Raw genomic sequence first — 19,431 nt, 5'->3', positions numbered from 1 at the left:
CCACTCCCCGCTACCCCCCTCTCCCACCCCCCCTACCCCTCGCCCCCCCCTTCCTGCCCTCTCCCCCACTCTCCTCCCACTCCCCACTCTCCTCCCCTCCCCCATCCTCATCACCCCTCTCTCTCTCTTCCCCCCCCCCCTCTCCTCCCCCTCCACACTCTCTCCCCACATCTCCCCCTCCCTCACCACCCTCCTCCTCCCCTCTCTCCCCATCTCCCCCCCCCCACTCTCCCCATCTCCCCCCCCCATCCCCCCCCCCCCCTCACCCACCCACGCTCTCCTCCTCCTCCCCTCCACACCCCTCTCCCCTCTGTCTCTTTGCCCTTTTGTCTCTGCTCCTCTCTCTCTGTCTCGCCCCATTCTCTCTCTGACATCACTATCTACCCCCCCCCCCCCCCCCCCTAGACAAGCCCGTGAGTTGGGGGCTATGCGTCAGTGGATAGGGCGGTATGGGGTAATAATAATATTAATTTGCAGTAAGTGTGTGTGACGCCGCATGCCGCCTCCCCCCAGCCCCTTCCCCGCAACCACATGTTGGGGGAACAGACCCAACGGGCCTGCACTTGATCTATTATCTATTGAAACTGTGAGTGTATGGGTGTGGGTGTGTCATTTTGCATGTGAAACGTATCTCCTCGAAAACCAGATGCCGAAACGGGAAAATTATTACATATGTCAGTAGAGATTTTCATTGCGAGTTTAGAAATCCACTCCTCTGTAACATAGAAACATAGAAACATAGAAATTAGGTGCAGGAGTAGGCCATTCGGCCCTTCGAGCCTGCACCGCCATTTAATATGATCATGGCTGATCATCCAACTTAGTATCCCGTACCTGCCTTCTCTCCATACCCTCTGATCCCCTTGGCCACAAGGGCCACATCTAACTCCCTCTTAAATATAGCCAATGAACTGGCCTCAACTACCCTCAGAGTGGCAGAGAGTTCCAGAGATTCACCACTCTCTGTGTGAAAAAAAAGTTCTTCTCATCTCGGTTTTAAAGGATTTCCCCCTTATCCTTAAGCTGTGACCCCTTGTCCTGGATTTCCCCAACATCGGGACACAATCTTCCTGCATCTAGCCTGTCCAACCCCTTAAGAATTTTGTAAGTTTCTATAAGATCCCCTCTGCATTTTGTTGTCTCTGTACTGTACACTGACAATGACAATTAAAATTGAATCTGAATCTGAATCTGAATCTCCTAAATTCTAGAGAGTATAAACCAAGTCTATCCAGTCTTTCTTCATAAGACAGTCCTGACACCCCAGGAATCAGTCTGGTGAACCTTCTCTGCACTCCCTCTATGGCAATAATGTCCTTCCTCAGATTTGGAGACCAAAATTGCACACAATACTCCAGGTGTGGTCTCACCATGACCCTGTACAACTGCAGTAGAACCTCCCTGCTCCTATACTCAAATCCTCTTGCTATGAAAGCCAACATACCATTCGCTTTCTTTACTGCCTGCTGCAGCTGCATGCCTACCTTCAATGACTGGTGTACCATGACACCCAGGTCTCGCTGCATCTCCCCCTTTCCCAATCGGCCACCATTTAGATAATAATCTGCTTTCCCGTTTTTGCCACCAAAATGGATAACCTCACATTTATCCACATTATACTGCATCTGCCAAACATTTGCCCACTCACCCAGCCTATCCAAGTCACCTTGCAGTCTCCTAGCATCCTCCTCACACCTAACACTGCCCCCACCTTAGTGTCATCCGCAAACTTGGAGATATTGCCTTCAATTCCCTCATCCAGATCATTAATATATATTGTAAATAGCTGGGGTCCCAGTACTGAGCCTTGCGGTACCCCACTAGTCACTGCCTGCCATTGTGAAAAGGACCCGTTTACTCCTACTCTTTGCTTCCTGTTTGCCAGCCAGTTCTCTATCCACATGAATACTGAACCCCCAATGCCATGTGCTTTAAGTTTGTATACTAATCTCTTATGTGGGACCTTGTCGAAAGCCTTCTGGAAGTTCAGATACACCACATCCACTGGTTCTCCCCTATCCACGCTACTAGTTACATCCTCGAAAAATTCTATCAGATTCGTCAGACATGATTTACCTTTCGTAAATCCATGCTGACTTTGTCCAATGATTTCACCACTTTCCAAATGTGCTGCTATCCCATCTTTAATAACTGACTCTAGCAGTTTCCCCACTACCGATGTTAGGCTAACTGGTCTGTAATTCCCCATTTTCTCTCTCCCTCCCTTCTTAAAAAGTGGGGTTACGTTTGCTACCCGCCAATCCTCTGCAACTACTCCAGAATCTAAAGAGTTTTGAAAGATTATTACTAATGCATCCACTATTTCTGGAGCTACTTCCTTAAGTACTCTGGGATGCAGCCTATCTGGCCCTGGGGATTTATCGGCCTTTAATCCATTCAATTTACCCAACACCAGTTCCCGACTAACCTGGATTTCACTTAATTCCTCCACCTCCTTTGACCCGCGGGCCCCTGCTATTTCCGGCAGATCATTTATGTCTTCCTTAGTGAAGACGGAACCAAAGTAGTTATTCAATTGGTCCGCCATATCCTGGTTCCCCATGATCAACTCACCTGTTTCTGACTGCAAGGGACCTACATTTGTTTTAACTAATCTCTTTCTTTTCACATATCTATAAAAACTTTTGCAGTCAGTTTTTATGTTCCTTGCCAGTTTTCTTTCATAATCCATTTTTCCTTTCCTAATTACGCCCTTCGTCCTCCTCTGCTGGTCTCTGAATTTCTCCCAGTCCTCCGGTATGCTGCTTTTTCTGGCTAGTTTGTACGCATCATCCTTTGCTTTGATACTATCCCTGATTTCCCTTGTTATCCATGGATGCACTACCTTCCCTGATTTATTCTTTTGCCAAACTGGGATGAACAATTTTTGTAGTTCATCCATGCAGTCTTTAAATGCCTTCCATTGCATATCCACCGTCAACCCTTTTAGAATTAATTGCCAGTCAATCTTGGTACATTACGTTGGTACATTATTTTCCTGACATTCAATCTGACCTTTTTTTAAAATCTTACTGCTGCTCAGCTGCTGACGTTACAATAACAGTGTGTGTGGAGGAGGAGGGGAGGAGGGGGGGGGGAATTAAAAAATCAAACTGCTGCATGAGTCACAGTGCCACCTCACAGATGTCCTATCACAATGGATCTCATTTACATATATGACATCACAATGGGACAGGTGTGGGAGATTGAAACCTTCACATGGTCCCACTAAAATCAAACTGCTGCATGAGTCACCCTGCCCCCCCAGCCTGGCTGCTGGCCCCGCCTGCTGACCTCACAATGCCTTTGCACCGGGCCCAACTGCCCCCTGACAGTTTAAAAAAAAAAATTTGCTGCCTTCATTGACAGATTAGATTGGACCCGCTGTATGCGTTTGTGCGTGTGTGGTGGTGGTGGGGGGCAGGGTGCCTTCTCCCTGGTAGGCTCCATAGAGCTGCCGACGTGCATGAGACGCGGCCACTTCATTTCCAGAACATTCTGAACGCGTGACACACGGTTGCATTTCTCTCTCTGATTCTTCTCCTCTCTCCCCCCCCCATCTCTCTCTCTCTCCCCATCTCTCTCTCCTCTCTCTCTCTCCCCCCCCTCTCTCTCTCTTCTCTCCCCCCCTCCCCCTCCCTTGACCCCCCTCCCTCTCTCTCTCATCTCCCACCCATCTCCCCACCCCCCCTGCCCTCCCCCATCCCCCCCCTCCCCCCCCTTCACCCCAAGGGAGGTGAATACTGAAGTCAAAGTGTTGTATATGAATGCGCGAAGTATAAGAAATAAACTGGATGAGCTTGAGGCTCAGTTAGAAATTGGCAAGTATGATGTTGTGGGAATTATAGAGACATGGCTGCAAGAGGACCAGGGCTTGGAACTGAATATTCAAGGTTATACAACCTATGGAAAAGACAGACATGTGGGCAGAGGGGGTGGGGTAGCTCTGTTGGTGAGGAATGAAATTCAGTCCCTTGAGAGGGGTGACATAGAATCAGGAGATGCAGAGTCAGTATGGATAGAACTGAGGAATTGTAAGGGTAAAAAGACCCTAATGGGAGTTATCTGCAGGCCCCCAAACAGTAGCCTGGACATAGGGTGCAAATTGAATCATGAGTTAAAATTGGCATGTAGCAAAAGGTAATGCTACAGTTGTTATAGGAGATTTCAACATGCAGGTAGACTGGGAAAATCAGGTTGGTACTGGACCTCAAGAAAGGGAGTTTGTGGAGTGCCTCCATGATGGATTCTTAGAGCAGCTTATTCTGGAGCCTACCAGGGAGAAGGCAATTCCAGATTTAATGAACCGGATTTGATAAGGGAACTCGAGGTAAAGGAGCTATTATGAGGTAGTCACCATTATATGATAAGTTTTAATCTGCAATTTGAGAGGGAGAAGGGTAAATCGGAGATGTCGGTATTACAGTTGTGCAAAGGGGAGTATAGAGCCATGAGGGAGGAGATGGCCAAAGTTGACTGGAAAGATACCCCAGCAGGGATGACAGTGGAACAACAATGGCAGGTATTGGGAAAGGGGGGAAATGGTGGTCGATTGGGAAAGGGGGAGATGCAGCGAGACCTGGGTGTCATGGTACACCAGTCATTGAAGGTAGGCATGCAGGTGCAGCAGGCAGTAAAGAAAGCGAATGGTATGTTAGCTTTCATTGCAAAAGGATTTGAGTATAGGAGCAGGGAGGTTCTACTGCAGTTGTACAGGGTCTTGGTGAGACCACACCTGGAGTATTGCGTACAGTTTTGGTCTCCAAATCTGAGGAAGGACATTATTGCCATAGAGAGAGTGCAGAGACGGTTCACCAGACTGATTCCTGGGGATGTCAGGACTGTCTTATGAAGAAAGACTGGATAGACTTGGTTTATACTCTCTAGAATAATTTAGGAGATTGAGAGGGGGATCTTATAGAAACTTACAAAATTCTTAAGGGGTTAGACGGGCTAGATGCAGGAAGATTGTTCCCGATGTTGGGGAAGTCCAGGACAAGGGGGTCACAGCTTAAGGATAAGGGGGGAATCCTTTAAAACCGAGATGAGAAGAACTTTTTTCACACAGAGAGTGGTGAATCTCTGGAACTCTCTGCCACAGAGGGTAGTTGAGGCCAGTTCATTGGCTATAATTAAGAGGGTTAGATGTGGCCCTTGTGGCTAAGGGGATCAGGGGGTATGGAGAGAAGGCAGGTACGGGATACTGAGTTGGATGATCAGCCATGATCATATTGAATGGCGGTGCAGGCTCGAAGGGCCGAATGGCCTACTCCTGCACCTATTTTCTATGTTTCTATGTATTCCTGGGAATAATGCAGAAGGTGCAGGATCGATTCATTCCAAAGAGGAAGAAAGATTGCAAAGGGAGTAAGGGACGATGGTGGCTGACAATGGATGTCAGGGACAGTATAAAAATAAAAAAAGGAGAAATATAACATAGCAAAGATGAGCGGGAAGCCAGAGCATTGGGTAGCTTTTAAAGAGCAACAGAAGATAACCAAAAAGGCAATACGGAGAGAAAATATGAGATACGATAGTCAGCTAGCCAAGAATAAAAAGGAGGATAGCAAAGGCTTCTTTCGGTATGTGAAGAGGAAGAAATTAGTTAAGGCCAAAGTTGGACTGTTGAAGACTGAAAAGGGTGAATCTATTATGAGGAACAAGGAAACGGCAGATGAGTTGAACAGGAACTTTGGATCTGTCTTCACTGAGGTGGACACGAACAATCTCCCTGATGTACTAGTGGCCAGAGGATATATGGTGATGGAGAAACTGATGGAAATCCAAATTAGGCAGGAAATGGTGTTTGGTAGACTGATGGGACTGAAGGCTGATAAATCCCCAGGACCTGATGGTCTGCATCCCAGGGTACTTAAGGAAATGGCTCTAAAAATCGTGAGCATATTAGTGAACATTTTCCAATGTTCTATAGATTCAGCAGCAGTTCCTGTGGATTGGAGGGTAGTTAATGTTGTCCCACTTTTTAAGAAGGGCAGCAGAGAAAAATCAGGGAAATATAGACCAGTTAGCCTGACATCGGTGGTGGGGAAGATGCTGGAGTCAATAATAAAAGATGAAATAGCGGCACATTTGGATAGCAATAGCAGGATTGGTCCAAGTCAGAATGGATTTACGAAGGGGAAATCATGCTTGACTAATCTTCTGGAATTTTTTGAGGATGTAACCAGGATAATAGACAAGGGAGAGCCAGTAGATGTAATGTACCTGGACTTTCAGAAAGCCTTTGATAAGGTCCCACATAGGAGATTAGTGGGCAAAATTAGAGCACATGGTATTGGGGGTAGGGTGCTGACATCGATAGAAAATTGGTTGGCAGACAAGAAACAAAGGGTAGGAATTAGCGGGTCCCTTTCAAATGGCAGGCAGTGACTAGTCGGGTACCGCAAGGCTCGGTGGCCGCTGGGACTGCAGCTATTTACATTATATATTAATGATTTGGATGAAGGGATTAAAAGTAACATTAGGAAATTTGCAGATGACACAAAGCTGGGTGGCTGTATGAATTGTGAGGAGGATGCTATGAGGATGTAGGGTGACGTGGACAGGTTGGGTGAGTGGGCAGATGCATGGCAGATGCAGTTTATTGTGGATAGATGTGAGATTATCCACTTTGGTGGCAAAAACAGGAAGGCAGATTATTATCTAAATGGTGTCAAATTGGGAATAGAGGAAGTACAACGGGATCCGGGGGTCCTTGTTCATCAGTCACTGAAAGTAAGCAGGCAGGTACAGCAGGCAGTGAAGAAAGCAAATGGCATGATCACCTTCATAACAAGAGGAGTTGAGTATACGAGCAAAGAGGTCGTCCTGCAGTTGTACAGGGCCCCAGTGAGACCACACCTGGAGTATTGTGTGCAGTTTTGGTCTCCAAACTTGAGGAATGACATTCTTGCTATTGAGGGAGTGCACCGTAGGTTCACGAGGTTAATACCCAGGATGGCGGGATTGTCCTATGTTGATAGATTGGAGCGACTGGGCTTGTATAAGGGGTATTCTTAAGGGGTTGGACAGGCTAGATGCAGGAAGATTGTTCCCGATGTTAGGGAAGTCCAGGACAAGGGGTCACAGCTTAAGGATGAGGGGGAAATCCTTTAAAACCGAGATGAGAAGAACTTTTTTCACACAGAGAGTGGTGAATCTCTGGAACTCTCTGCCACAGAGGGTAGTTGAGGCCAGTTCATTGGCTATATTTAAGAGGGAGTTAGATGTGGCCCTTTTGGCTAAGGGGATCAGGGGGTATGGAGAGAAGGCAGGTACGGGATACTGAGTTGGATGATCAGCCATGATCATATTGAATGGTGGTGCAGGCTCGAAAGGCCGAATGGCCTACTCCTGCACCTAATTTCTATGTTTCTATGTATACTCTAGAATTTAGGATGAGAGATCTTATAGAAACACATAAGATTATTAAGGGTGTGGACATGATAGAGGCAGGAAACATGTTCCCAATGCTGGGGGAGTCCAGAACCAGGGGCTGTAATTTAAGAATAAGTACTAAGCCATTTAAAACAGAGACGAGGAAAAACATTTGAACACAGAGAGTTGTGAGTGTGTAGATTTCTCTGTCTCAGAGGGTGGTGGAGGCTGGTTCTCTGGATGCTTTCACGAGAGTTAGATAGAGCTCTTAGGGATAGCGGAGAAGGGATTTGGAGAAAAGGCAGGAACGGGATACTGATTGTGGATGATTAGACATGATCACATTGAATGGCAGTGCTGGCTCGTAGGGCCGAATGGCCAACTCCTGCACCTATTGTCTAATTCAGTATCAAGTTATCTAGCTCTCCCAGGATCCCATGAAATTTAATCTTTCAAATGAGGTTACAATGCAGAACCTTATCAAAGGTCTTGCTTAAGTCCATAGAGACATCTACAGTATGTGCTTGCCCTTGTCGACCTTTTTGGTTTGCTCATCAAAATATTCAATCAAATTTGTGCAACACTATCTCCCACGTACAAAACTATGCTGATTATCCCTAAACTACCCCTGCCTATCCAAATGCATATATTTCTTATCCCACAGCATTTTCTGCATTAACCTATGTACCATAGAGATTAGGTTCACTGGTCTATAGCTCCCAGACTTTTCTTTGAACCCTTTCTTAAATAGAGGCACAACCTTAGCCACCTCCAGTCATCTGATACTGCCCCCATATCTAACATTGATTCTTCTGGCCCATTTACATTCCTCCCTAACCAACATCATGTTACCCAATTTCTTTCCCCTGCCCCATCTAGTTCCATGTGCCCATCATGCACACACCTATGCCCCTGTCCCACTTAGGAAACCTGAACGGAAACCTCTGTAGACTTTGCGCCCCACCCAAGGTTTCCATGCCGTTCCCGAAGGTTCCCGGAGGTTTTTGTCAGTCTCCCTACCTGCTTCCACTACCTGCAACCTCCTGCAACCACCTGCAACCTCCGGGAACCGCACGGAAATCTTGGGTGGGGCGCAAAGTCTCCAGAGGTTTCCGTTCAGGTTTCCTAAGTGGGACAGGGCCATTAGCCTACAGGGTCTCCTATCCCTTCCTCCAACTGGTTCCATCTGCCCGTCATCCCTCCCTTATCTGGTTCCACACATCATTATTTATCAGATGCTAGACCTGCAGTCCTTTGTCGTTTACATGTACAGGTATCACATTCCAGCCTGACTCTTCCTCAACCTTTCCCCTACCTGGCTTCATCTATCATACTACACCTCGTCTTGTTTAATCAGCTAACTCTTGCCTCTCCTCTCCCTTCATTGGTTTATACTGGCTATCTCGCTTCTACTTCATTCCTGTTGCAGGGTCTCGATCTCAAATGTGAACGATCTCTCTGCCTCCACAGTTTCAGTCTCACCCAGTGAGTTCTTCCAGCAGGACTTTGCTCCAGATTTCACCATGTGCAGGCTTCTGTGGGTTTCTAAACTCTGCAGAATTATTTGATTGTGTCCCAAGGTTGTAGATTTGCCCCATTAACTTTTTTGAGGACAAATACATTTCTGATCTAGCAATGAAAAATATAATAAAATAAATGTTGCTGATATATCATTTTATTGTTGGTGTCTATTATTGAATTGTTTTTAACACTTGTAAACAGTCAAAACTTGTAATGCACCAATATCATTTTAAATTATGGACACTTGTCACTGGAACAGTTTGTAAATATTTACCACCTATTTTTAATAGTTTTATAAAGATCCAGGCATTAGGCACATTCTGCGAAGCTTTAATACAATGGGAACATAATTTCAAAAAGTTTAATGTAAGTGATTTGTACAATAAGGATTTTCAAATACAGTTCAATATTGTACAGCATTTACAGATGCGTCATTTCATTATAAAAACAAAATAAATGAATGAAGAAGGGAAAACTCCAGCAGCTGATCCCATTCAAATCTTCAGGAAGCAGATGCGTAGTTATGGAGTCTTGCTGGCTATACTGCCTTTCTTCTTATATACGAAAAGGCCTTGACTAGATTCTGGAGATATCTCATGGTAGTGCACCTGTTTAAACAGAAGTTGTAGTCAACCAAGTGATCATATAGTTCTTTGCTAACAGTGTGAATGTGTACAAACAACCGTCTAGGTATGTGGGAAAATTAATGGCTTGTAAGCTGTTTTAGTGGCTCAACTGGGGCGAAACAGAAAGGTAACATAAACCATAAAACATATTTTTTGAAAGTACTGGAGAAATTGCTGCCTGCCATAAATGTACAGTATTGAATCCATGTGTGTTCTTGAGAATATGGAATAGAGGAAATAAACATAATCTGTTCAAAGGACTGTTGCTGTGCACTAGTCACCTTATCATGACAAACATGACAAACATACTTCTATGCCAATGTTCTTATGGGCATCAAGATCACAAATCTGATTACAATTAACAATGATTCGTATAAATATCGTATCAACATTACCAGGCTTTATTTAAAAAGCAAATTTCTGTCCCTGTAGTACTCATGAACTCCACTGTTCCCATGACTATTGCAGAGAAAATCAAAATAGAACTCGGGTCAATTTCAGGATGCACTTTTTCAGTTTATTTATTCATGTGTGTATATATTTATATAATGGTATATGGACACACTGATTTGTTCTGTATTCAATGCCTACTATGTTCTGTTGTGCTGAAGCAAAGCAAGAATTTCATTGTCCTATCAGGGACACATGACAATAAACTCTCTTGAATCTTTTAGTCGAATAATCAAGAAATCCAGAGATTATGGCAAAAGTGTTTATTTAAACTTCACCCTTGTTCTCTGGCCTTGGGTCTCTAACATTGTGAGATGTATAAGCCACTAGCCTACTCAGGGGGCACTGTCGAAAATTCTAGCACAGGCCTTGTTCAGAACTCCTGTCAGGATGCACAACTAAGTACGGTAATTCAGGACTGAGGCCAAACTGCTAGCATTGACTGCTATACTCAGCAATTGTCCATCCACTCCAATGGTAGGCTGCTATGCTCTAATATCAGCACTGAGATACGGGCCTGCTCTGACAATAAGCCTGGAGCTTGCATTCTGGTTATCCCAGTGAGAGACCTGTGAAAAATAACTCTTTGAACACTTACTCTTTAATTCTCTCTGCTGAAAAATTACTTTGCATTTTATAAAAGACAATGACATGTTTATTGAGCACTTTTTATAGCATCACTCCATCCCACTTAAAAACGAATGAATTGCGGCCATTATTATGGAGGAAAGGCAGCAGGCAATATACACTCAGCAACTACCCACAAACAAATATAATAATGAACAAATAAACTGACTTGAGATATTGAATAAAGGTTAAATATTAGCCAGAGCTGTTCACTTTTCATGCCTACCCGAGGGGGCAAAGATACATGGTTTAAAATATTAAATGTGATTTCATGGTTTATGAAGTTCACTGCATCTAGTGGATGATCTTGATAAGTCTTGTTCAATTTATGTTGCCGTTTAATGTGAACATAAAATGTACATTTTAGGTGGTCACGAGAAAAAATAATGTTACCGTTTCTAATAAATGTTCCTCTTTGATCAACAACAGATTTTTGATAGTTCAATACACTGAAATCATGCAGGCCATAATAACATTCTATCACCTTACAATGTTTCCAAAATTCTGAACATTGGACAAGAAAAGGACTAATGTAAACATAAACAAATACTTAGCTTGTTAGCTTTAATCATGGGGGACTTGACCTCCACTCTGAAGGGTGTGAGCTTGAATACCGTAGCTAACTATCAATCAAGTAAATTACCTTGGTTCTACCATTAGTCAACAAGCTATGGAGAAATGGAGGGCTCTTTCAGGTTGCAAGAAAACAGGTGTCTCTAGAAACTATAACTTACAACAAGGAAATTGTAAAGAAATTCTGACATTAATCCTGCACCAATTTGGTTGATGTAGTGCTAAATGCCAACCAAGAAGTTAGTGTCTTGGAAGCTGAATTATTGAGTGTATTGCTCAATTTAAAACTGAACTAAATGAACCAAGATGCTATTCAGAGTCGGTGCTACTGCTAGTTAATTTAATTTGAGAGGTAATTGAAATATTACAATTAACCAAGAATGTGTTTTAACTGCTTTTGGAAGAAATATGCAAATACACATCCTTCAAGTGCTTAACGATCACTGGTATTCCCATCCCCCTCGCGGATGTTCCTGTAATTTCTCTTCATGCTCTTGTGAGAAATGCATGTAAATGCACCTGTCACAACTTGTAAAATTTACCTAGAAAAGGTTTGGTTACATTTGATTTGATTTAATGAAACGGATAGTAACACTGTTTACAATTTCTTTTCTTTGGTACTTTTCAAAAGGGCCATGCCTAGAAATTCGATCACATCCCTGTTTTCTGCATTATGGGACTGAAATAATCTATTTCCAGAATGAAATGCAGTAACAACCATTTCCAGGTCATTTATATCCAGTCTGGAAATTTATACTGAGAATTTAGACTGTATAGTGGAGGTAATGATGGCATCGTGTACATGACTGAAATCATGAAATTTTGCGTCCAATTCCCTAGGCCTCATGTCCTCCTTTGAGGTCCAGGCACTTATTCACCCTCCAATATTGCTCCAATAAAGAAATTTTCCCCCAGCTGCGGGTGGGCCACGTCCGTGATGATTAAAGGCCAGGTGAAATGGCACGCGCCAAAAATGACGGAAACCGTGCGGACGCCATATGTGTGGATTGTACTACCATTCGCAGCAGTTAATGGGGGGACCCTCTTACCAGCACGAAGGTCGAGTCCAGATGGGGGCAATACGCTGACCTCCACCAAGAACCTGAGCCCCGAGCGCCGGTCCCAGACATAAGTCGATGGATCCTGCTGGCCACCGCGGTGACTATCGGTGGCGGGCTGCTGAACCCCAGCATTGGTGGTAAAAACACCACGTCCTTCTCCTTGGATCTCCTGGGTCCTGCTCAGCCATCCTCCTCTCCTGTGCCACTTGTCTGGTCTGTGGCTCTTGTGGGCGTTGTCCTGGGTCGCTGGGCCTGCCAGGTCATTGAATCGATCCGGTCCAGCGATTCCGGGGATTCCAGCGGTTCCAGGTATTCCAGCGCGCCCACCTGCCACTGGTTGGAAAGTCACAGCTCATCAGCACAGGCCGCTAGCCAGATCGGGTCCTCGAAGCTCTCCCCCGTGAGCTGCCGGCGGATGTCAAACTGCTGCAGGTAGGTAAATTCAAAGAGCGGGCAGGGCTGGTGGTCGACCATGAGCGTGAGCATCTCACTCATGAGGGCCGAGGGACTCTGGTTGCTGAGCCCGCCCATGTTGAGGACCTGACAGGCGCGCTGCATACGGCTGGGCCCGTACAACCGGAGCAGCAGCTCCTTGAGGCCTGCGTACTTACCCGCTGCCGGGGGGGGGTTATCCAGGTAAGGAATGACCCGACCGGCCATCTGCTGGTCAAGGGCGCTTACCACACAATGGTAACGAGCCTCGTCAGCCGTGACGCCGCGGGTGAAGAACTGGGACTCGGCCTGTCGAAACAAAACCCCCGGCTGCAAGGTCCAGAATGTAGGTAGCTTCAGGGAGACCGCGTTGAGTTCGGCCTCATAGGCGGCGGCGGTAGAATGCAATTTATTTTCAAATTTCCCTTCCAGGATTACACTCCTGGGCGTCGGGGTCACCAATGTGGCGGAGACTCGCTGGAGTCCAGCCAAAAACTAATCGGACATGAGTGGCGTGCACTAGATGTGTTTATTCACTCCGATACAGCTCCCTACTCCTCCAAGGTCACGGGCGTTGCCCGGCCTAAATACCAACTCATGTACCGACTCCATAACTAGCGCCTCCCACACCAAGACGATGCCCTCCAGAGCTGAAGGTTCGTTGTGCCCTTGTTTGCCACCACGTGCCGCCACAATATACTGTTTATTGAGAACTAATATTTTTGAGACTATTAATATTTTTTCTCTGCCATTAAAGTTGAATGAGAATTAAAATGTTATTCTGCTTATAACATTCCACATTTCGAGGAGCTGTATAATAGTTTCTCAAATGTCTGATCTATATTGCACACCGAATCACACAATGGAAATGATGCCATTAAACTACTGAGCCTGGACTGGCTCTATGTGAAAGCAATCCAACACGTTCCACTTCCCATCCCCTCCTCAGATCCCTACAATTTCATATATTTCAGAAATACAATTATTTGTCCATCTTCCCTTTGAACATCGGAATTCAATCTGCTTTTGCATTTACCCCAGTGCATTCCAAATCTTAAGCACTCACTGCATTTGAAGATAATGTTTTTCAGTTCACCTTTGTTTCTTTTGCAAATCACCTTCATTCTGTGTCCCCTTGTCCTTGGCTGCTCAGGGACAGCTTTTCTCCAGGTACTTTGTCCACAGCCTTTATGATTTTAAATGATTGTATTAGATTCCCTTGTAACCTCCTTTATTCCAAGGTCATCCCCAGTTTCTCCGATCTTTCCATATATCTAAAATTCCTCATCATCTTGGAACCATTTTGTTAAATCTCTTCAAAGCCCTCACATCCTTTCTCAGCTGGACTGGGCGCAATGCTGTGACTGTGATTTCTAAAGAAGCATTGACATTTCTCTTGTACTCAACATCACTACTTATAAAGCCGAAGATCCCAGCTGCATTCTTGACCAGGATTGCAATCTGTACTGCTTCTTTCAACAAACTACGCAATTTCACCTCAGATCTGCCTCTGTTCATTAACTCATTTTTAGAATTATCTCCTTAATATTAAATTGCTTCTTCTCATTCTTCCTACCAAAATGTAACACTTAAATTTCCTCAGCATTAAATGCCACTGAGCATCTATCCACCCATTCCATCAATCTATTTACCTTTCCCTGAACTCAATTGCTATCTTTCTCACATTTTACTATGCCTTTGCTAGCAGGAATGTTATAAAGATTTTGAATGATTTTGAATTTAATCACTTCAAGTCATATTCCAAATTCTATGACTTTCTTCTAATTGTTTCTTCTGGTTTAATGCACTAATCTGAATAACCAGATCTAGGCAGATCCTGGTGTCACATGGAGCTGTTTTAAAAAAATAAAATCTCATCCAGTTTAAATCCAGATATTTTAAAATTAGAATCATGTGACAGATTTGTAATCAATCATAAGAGCTTGTACTGGAATGCTATGTTTGCAATAAATCATTATTCTGACTGAAACAGCTTGCTCTAATGAGGGTAGGCAAAAATGCTGGAGAAACGCAGCGGGTGAGGCAGCATCTATGGAGCCTAGTGAGGTGTCTCTGGGAACATATTCAAAGTGTAATTTTCCACTTTGATATATATCATAGTCTTTAGAAAAGGGTTCAGGAGGATTACTAGGTGCAAAATGGTACTTGCAAGGATGATGGTTGGAAACTCATTCAACCCACATATATTCATGAAGGGAAAATCACGCACCACTGGCCCAAGATTTTTCAATCAGTGCTCCATGACAGGAATGCTCAAGTCCTTGAGTAAGCACTATTTAAGCTGAATTGTTTCCACTTCAGAATTAAGTTTACATTATGTTAGCAAATTACATTCGCGAATTTGCAAATGACACAAAGCTGGGTGGCAATGTGAACTGTGAGGAGGATGTTATGAGGAAGCAGGGTGACTTGGACAGGTTGGGTGAATGGGCAGATGTATGGCAGATGCAGTTTAATGTGGATAAATGTGAGGTTATCCACTTTGGTGGCAAAAACAGATAGGCTGATTATTATCTAAATGGTGTCAAGTTGGGAAAAGGAGAAGTACAACGGGATCTGGGGGTCCTTGTTCATCGGTCACCTGGAGGTACAGCAGGTAGTGAAGAAAGCGAATGGCATGTTGGCCTTCATAACAAGAGGAGTTGAGTATAGGAGCAAAGAGGTCCTCCTGCAGTTGTAAAGGGCCCTAGTGAGACCACACCTGGAGTACTGTGTGCAATTTTGGTCTCCAAACTTGAGGAAGGACATTCTTGCTGTTGAGGGAGTGCAGCGTAGGTTCACAAGGTTAATTCCCAGGATGGTGGGTCTGTCATATGTTGATAGATTGGAGTGGCTGGGCTTGTATACTCTAGAATGTAGAAGGATGAGAGGGGATCTTATTGAAACATATACGATTATTAAGGGTTTGGACACGCTAGAGGCAGGAAACATGTTCCCAATGTTGGAGGAGTCCAGAACCAGGGGCCATAGTTTAAGAATAAGTGGTAAGCCATTTAGAACAGAGATGAGGAAAAACTTTTTCACACAGAGAGTTGTGAGTGTGTGGAAATCTTTGCATCAGAGGGCGGTGGAGGCTGGTTCTCTGGCTGCTTTAAAGAGAGAGTTAGATAGAGCTCTTAGGGATAGCGGATTTAAGGGATATGGAGAGAAGACAGGAACGGGGTACTGATTGTGGATGATCAGCCATGATCACTTTGAATGGCGGTGCTGGCTCAAAGGGCCGAATGGCCTCCTACTGCACCTATGGCCTATTGTTATACGTAATAGCTAAAAGCTTCGGAAATCTTCAGGACTGTACACTGAAAATTAAAACTTCATTTTAGTTCCTGCCCACATTAAAGTCAGAACTGTAACCATTTTCACCCATCCTCTGATTTTTGCCATGATGGGAAAGAACATACATTAGAAATAGTTGCCGTCCCACAGGAAGGGTACTACCCTTGCTTGATGTCATTCTGCTCTCTGAGACCCAAGCATTTCAGCTACTTGTAATTACGATGTCACCAAGTCATATTTCAGCTGCTCTTCAAAACAGATATAGAGGTACTTACCACTTGCACGTCGGAAGGAACTCTGGAGAGAAAGTCGAGCAGTTCGTTATTATCAATGAGAAATGGATTACGAAGTTTCTTTGTGAATTTGTGGACACCTGTGAAAGTATTAATGAAAGGAACTCTGTTATTTTTTTCTCCATTGTTAGTATGAAAATTAGTATGATGAATTACAAACATTGGATAGGGAACAATCACTTTTTTATACCTATGAAATGAGCAAATGAACCCATGCAGTGAAAACCTCTTAAATGGTTTTCAAATGTAATCATGCATTATTAAATCATGCTACAATCTACTAATTTTATTACACCTTAAGGTATAATTTGCACTCAAAGTGTTTTTTCATGGAAGCTGCGATACCAGACAACGTTCTTGTATGCTGTGCTCCCAGACTTTACTTTACTCCTTAAGCAACTTGAAATTTACCATCACTGGAGAAAATAATCCTGGGTTTTGTTTAAAAAAAAAAGTCAGTTGAACTGCATGAAACTATAGGCTTTTGTCCATGTAATTGTGTAGTGGTTTGAGATTCCCGAAAGAAGGTGGAAGTTCTGAACTCCCGCCCAGCTGATTGCCACTCGGAATAACTGTGCTCTCCTGCTGTATTCAAGGATTTCAGTGGGAGCACAAATTTCTACAGATTGCATGTTTAACCATTGTCATGTCAATCTGGGGGTAAATCTAGATGGCTCCTTCAGTCTAATAGGAAAGGAGTTGTGGAGACAAGATTATTATTATTTTTTTTTAATGTATTGCTTTCTAATGCCTTCATTTTTGTGTTTTTAGCAAATGAAATTAGTATTTTAAATAAAGTTTTTAATTCAAGTACAAATTATTTTATTGATAAATTTATCAGCAATGCTCAAAGCAAATCTGGAGGGCCTGTCAGTTTTAAAAGAAAACTAACTGTGCTTAACTGGGATGTTTAAGAAATAACTGCAGATGTTGGAAAAATCGAAGGTAGACAAAAATGCTGGAGAAACTCAGCGGGTGAGGCAACATCTATGGAGCGAAGGAATAGGTGACTTTTCAGGTCGAGACCCATCTCCAGACTGGGAGATAGCTGCCTGGAAAATCACAGCAACGGCAGGCATCCAGCATGCCAAGCTACTTGCCAGTCACCAAAACATCCTGGCCATGGAATATACCTGATACAGTATAATATTTCTGAAATCAACATTTGTGGCAATCAGTTGTATTTTACATGACTGCCAGATCTGAAGAAGTGTCTCGACCCGAAACGTCGCTATTCCTTCTCTCCATAGATGCTGCCTCACCCGCTGAGTTCCTCCAGCATTTTTGTCTACCTTCGCCAGATCCTATCATATTGTTTTAGAAAAAGAAAATAATTTTTGGTTAATATACATATTTGGAAGTTAGTTTTATTTTCCACGTTCCCATCAGCCAGTTAACTTTTTTAAACTTGGAGCAGTTAATGATAATATGATATCATTGTTTGATATATATCAAATCTTATTTCTTGTTAAATGAGCAGGGTTCCGAGGACTACACTGTTCCCTGGGCATTCAATGTACCCAATACAAGTATCCAATATAGAGGATTTAAACACAAGCCGATTTAATTTGAATTAGTGGGGACCACCCTATAAAATCAACAAAGATGCACCTATCGCCCTGTGCATGGTGTTGGGGAATGGTAGTTGAGTGTAATGTGAGGGGGGAAGTTCACTCCTGTCTTCACTGCTACTCCTCAAATTCTCCATCACAGCCAGCAGCTCATCAGCTGCTAATGGCATCAGAACTTCATGAGTGTTGAATTCCAGGAAGCTAAACAACTGACAGGAATTAATTTATGGACAAATACATTTCATAGAAGATGCAAGCAATGCTCAATACCAAAGGTTCAAAGGTTCTTTATTTGTCACATACACCAATTGGTGTAGTGAAATGCGAATTGCCATTGCAGCACATTGAAAATAATACAACATAACAATAATAAAGAAATGTAAACATAAAAACATCCCCACACAACGGTTCCCATTATGAGGGAAGGCGCAAAGTCCAGTCCCCATCCCCATTACCACCCATAGTCGGGCCTATTGAGGCCTCCGCAGTCGCCTTTACGGGGCCCGATGTTCCAGGCCCTTATCGCCGGTTGATGGTGCTCCGGTATTGGGAGAATCCTCACAGCGGCTTGAGATACCCGGAACGGCCGGTTCCTTACCCGAGGCCGCGGCTTCCGAAGCTAACAGGCCGCGCTGGATGGAGCTCCACCACTGGCGATCTTGGCGAGAGATCCCAGGCTCCCAATGTAAAGTTCAGCGCCGCCGTTCATCGCCATGTTTCATCGGCGGTCCCAGCATTCCGGAGTTCCAGCGCAGCAACCCGGGCAAGGCAGCGCCCACTCCGTGATAGCGCTCCAGTGCTGTGCGGCCGCCGAAGCCGAGGTTCTGGTTGGTCCCCTCAAGAAAAGTCGCTCCAGGCCCGCAGGTAGGTCGCAAGGACGGGTCAAAGGTGCTACTCAGAAGTTACCCGCCTCTTTGACCAGGTAGGGACCCTGAAAAGCAGTTCCCCTCCCCCCACCCACACATAAAAAAGACTAAACCTCCAAAAACAAAACACTTTAACTCACTAAAAATTAAAAAAAAAATTGAAAAAACGGACAGCTGCTGCCTGGGCAGCCATACCCATAGAGGACGGCACCCCCTATGTGTAGGAAAGAACTGTAGATGCAGGTTTAAATCGAAGGTAGACACGAAATGCTGGAGTAACTCAGCGGGACAGGCAGCTTCGCTGGAGAGAAGGAATGGGCGACGTTTCGGGTCGAGACCCTTCATATAAGTTGTTCTAATGCAAATCAAATTAAACCTTTACCCAAAATGAACATTTCAGTGGAAAATGTACCCAAGTCGGATTCAAAAGTAGCTTTAGTTTAGTTTATTGTCATGTGCACGGAGGTACAGTGAAAAGCTTTTGTTGCATGCTAACCAGTTAGCGGAAAGACAATATATGATTCCATTCGAGCCATCCACAGTGTACAGATACATGATAATGGGAATAACGTGAATAACATTAGTGCAAGATAAAGTCTGATTAAAGATAGTCCGAGGGTCTCCAATGAGGTAGATAGTAGTTTAGGACTGCACTCTAGTTGTTGATTGAATGGTTCATTTGCTTGATAACTGGGAGGAAACTGTCCCAGAATCCGGTGGTGTGCATTTTCACACTT

The 19,431-nt window shown here is 44.1% G+C and overlaps 1 protein-coding gene across 4 annotated transcripts in view; it reads right to left on the bottom strand.

Annotated features, from left to right (window-relative positions):
• Positions 1-9,036: 9,036 nt before the first annotated feature.
• LOC129695891 (multiple C2 and transmembrane domain-containing protein 1-like) overlaps positions 9,037-19,431 on the bottom strand; it is a 426,884-nt gene continuing 416,489 nt past the window's right edge. For all 4 annotated transcript variants that reach the window (XM_055633328.1, XM_055633326.1, XM_055633327.1 and 1 more), the window contains 2 exons: positions 16,240-16,337; positions 9,037-9,506 (listed from right to left, as the gene is read on the bottom strand). In XM_055633328.1, the coding sequence (XP_055489303.1) occupies positions 9,420-9,506; positions 16,240-16,337 (185 nt within the window). In that variant the 3' untranslated portion in view covers positions 9,037-9,419. The remainder of the gene's footprint in view (positions 9,507-16,239; positions 16,338-19,431) is intronic.

This window comes from Leucoraja erinacea, chromosome 3, assembly GCF_028641065.1.
Source record: "Leucoraja erinacea ecotype New England chromosome 3, Leri_hhj_1, whole genome shotgun sequence".
Classification (NCBI taxonomy): Eukaryota; Metazoa; Chordata; class Chondrichthyes; order Rajiformes; family Rajidae; genus Leucoraja; species Leucoraja erinaceus.
This window is presented reverse-complemented; position numbering and strand designations above follow the sequence as displayed.